The following is a 3,150-nucleotide window of genomic DNA, read 5'->3' as shown; positions in this document are numbered from 1 at the left end:
TCTGTGGTTTTTAAAATATTTTATATTAATTTGCAGGGCTTGTTTTGTTTGTTTTATGGAGAGCTTGTATATAGAGACCAGTAAGAGGCTATACACTACTTCTCATCCTTTTAATTACACAAATGTCTCGTTAAAAATGTCTACAAATTGATGAAACTGATCCGAGATCAGGTAAAAACCATAGACGCTGGTTCAATGGTTCGCCGCTGGGGGACAAACTCAATGAACTCACGGTATGATTCACGGTAAAGCTGCATGATTCTAGATAAACTGAGAATCATGATTTTTTTGTCTCAAATAGAGATCACGATTCTCCCAACTAAACAAGATTTTTGCTGCAGTCTATTTAAAAGTGTTTAATTAATTTGAATTAATTATTCAACATTTTAATATATATGTATTTAAAATACAATATATTTAATACACCAATTTTTTATATGAAAAATTTGAAAAAGTGGTTTGAATGAATGATTCAATGACTCAATACTTCACATACTTCACTTGTTTCATTACTGGATGAATCAGCGTTTTTTAACGAATCTCTTGAATGATCACTCATATAACTCATATATACTTCACTTGTTTCATTACTGGATGAATCAGTGTTTTTGAACGAATCTCTTGAATGAATGATTCAATGACTCATTACTGGATGAATCAGCGTTTTTGAACGAATCTTTTGAATGAATGATTCAATGACTCATTCATATATACTTCACTTGTTTCATTACTGGATGAATCAGCGTTTTTTAACGAATCTCTTGAATGATTCAATGACTCACTCATATATACTTCACTTGTTTCATTACTGGATGAATCAGTGTTTTTGAACGAATCTCTTGAATGAATGATTAAATGACTCATTACTGGATGAATCAGCGTTTCTGAACAAATCTCTTGAATGAATTATTCAATGACTCACTCATATATACGTCACTTGTTTCATTACTGGATGAATCAGCGTTTCTGAACAAATCTCTTGAATGAATGATTCAATGACTCACTCATATATACTTCACTTGCTTCATTACTGGATGAATCAGTGTTTTTGAACGAATCTCTTGAATTAATGATTCAATGACTCATTACTGGATGAATCAGCGTTTTTGAACGAATCTTTTGAATGAATGATTCAATGACTCATTCATATATACTTCACTTGTTTCATTACTGGATGAATCAGTGTTTTTGAACGAATCTCTTGAATGAATGATTCAATTATTCATTACTGGATGAATCAGCATTTCTGAACAAATCTCTTGAATGAATAATTCAATGACTCACTCATATATACTTCACTTGTTTCATTACTGGATGAATCAGCGTTTTTGAACGAATCTCTTGAATGAATGAGTCAATGACAAACACATTTTTTAACAGTCACTTTTCGCACCTAGTGGTGAAACGATGCAATCGACACAAACGTTATTTGAAGCGCCAATTACTTTCAGAAGGAGATTTGTTCTATTTTGAGCGCTACCTTAGACGTTAGTGTTTATATCTGAATTATAAACTTTCATCCCAGTATTTCTGTGATGATATGAATGACTGTAAAACAGACATAATACTGTGTAGTTGAAAAGACTGCTTGTGAAGCTGTTTTTTACCTAAACATGATAACTGCTCTCTCTGAGTCAGCGGCAGCGTGTTTCGGTATGATTTTTTTCAAAGGTTTATTAGACACCAGCGAATCGTTGTCATTTAAAAGTGGGATTGCATGGGTGTTTGAATCGAGATTGCAATCTTTTAACGATTAATAGTGCAGCTCTAATTCACGGGTTTACAGATATCGCCCCCCAATGGCAAACCATTGAAAAGTTTCGAAACAGTTATGAGAAGCCTCGTTTACTGAGATCACGTGACTTTGGCAGATTGATATGCGCTCCAAACCACTGCTTCGAAACAAATGATTCACAAAAGTTTTGAAGCTTCACGAAGCAGTGCTTCACTGCCGGAGCTGAAACACGGACAGAGAGCTCTCAGAGAACCGTACAGACGCCGCAGAGCCTGTGATGAAGCGTGTACCTGCAGGATCTCGGCCAGCTCGTGGCTGCTGTTGTCCAGCGCGATGTCCAGTGCGTTTTTGCAGAACTTGCTCTGCGCGTGAACATCAGCTCCGAAGCGCAGCAGCAGCTCCAGCACGTCTCTGTGGCTGTGCTCCACGGCCCAGTGCAGCGCGCTCATCTTCAACATGTCCTTGGCGTTCACGTCGGCGCCGTGCTGCAGAAACACACATGAATGGAGTCGTTGTTGGATGATGAAAGGCCACACTTAAAGAGGCAAATTACCGCAAATGCACTGCGAGTCAAACATTAAAGAGCCAGCGGGCTGTAAAAGGGTTAAGTACATCATAGACCCATTGAAACCAACCAACCAGCTATGATCAACTTAGGCTTACGATGCTTTTGGGAAGCACAGCCCTGGTCACTCACCTTCAGCAGCAGCTCCACGATGCGTGTGTGACCCTGAGACGCGGCCATGTGCAGCGGCGTCCGGTCCACTTTAGTGCGAGCGTCTCGACTCACGCCGGCGCGCAGAAGCACCTCTGTGGTGGAGTAATGACCGAACTGAGCTGACAGGTGCAGCGGAGACGTGCCCAGCTGCAGAGACACAATAACACCTCACTGTAAAGCACAGAGACACACACACACTCTCACTCACACACACAAACACTCACTCACTCTCACACGCACACACACACACTCACTCTCACAGTGGTGAACGGAGCTCCATTCGCCATCAGAATCCGGACCTTGTCGTCCTGACCGGCCCGAGCGGCTTCCAGGAGCTTCTTCCCCAAATCCACCAGAGACATCTGAAATCAGACACAGACATGCATTACAGCCATGGTGTAACATCAGAACACACACACACACACACACACACACACACACACACACACACACACTCTTTGTGTTTTAGAAACAACAATTTACTTCACAAAATGAATGGTTCACCAGAAAGAAAAAAAAAGAAAATTTGCTGGAAATGTAATCACCCTCAGGCCATCCAAGATGTAGAGGAGTTTGTTTCTTCATTTGCAACAGATTTGGAGAAATTTTGCATTACATCCTCCACAGTGAATGGGTGCCGTCAGAATGAGAGTCCAAACAGCTGATAAAAACATCACAATAATCCACAAGTAATCTA

At 40.1% G+C, this 3,150-nt stretch overlaps 1 protein-coding gene across 1 annotated transcript in view; it reads right to left on the bottom strand.

Moving 5' to 3' along the window:
• LOC107665215 (GA-binding protein subunit beta-1-like) overlaps positions 1-2,886 on the bottom strand; it is a 10,476-nt gene extending 7,590 nt beyond the window's left edge. Inside the window, exons 1-3 of the mRNA XM_016456001.1 lie at positions 2,708-2,886; positions 2,433-2,600; positions 2,026-2,220 (exon numbers count right to left, since the gene is read on the bottom strand). Coding sequence (XP_016311487.1) covers positions 2,026-2,220; positions 2,433-2,600; positions 2,708-2,815 — 471 coding nt within the window. The 5' untranslated portion in view covers positions 2,816-2,886. The remainder of the gene's footprint in view (positions 1-2,025; positions 2,221-2,432; positions 2,601-2,707) is intronic.
• Between the last annotated feature and the right edge of the window lie 264 nt (positions 2,887-3,150).

The sequence above is a fragment of the Sinocyclocheilus anshuiensis genome, unplaced genomic scaffold (genome assembly GCF_001515605.1).
Source record: "Sinocyclocheilus anshuiensis isolate Anshui unplaced genomic scaffold, SAMN03320099.WGS_v1.1 scaffold1303, whole genome shotgun sequence".
In the NCBI taxonomy this organism is placed as follows: Eukaryota; Metazoa; Chordata; class Actinopteri; order Cypriniformes; family Cyprinidae; genus Sinocyclocheilus; species Sinocyclocheilus anshuiensis.
Note: the sequence above shows the minus strand (reverse complement) of the source record. Positions and strands in the feature narration are given on the sequence as shown.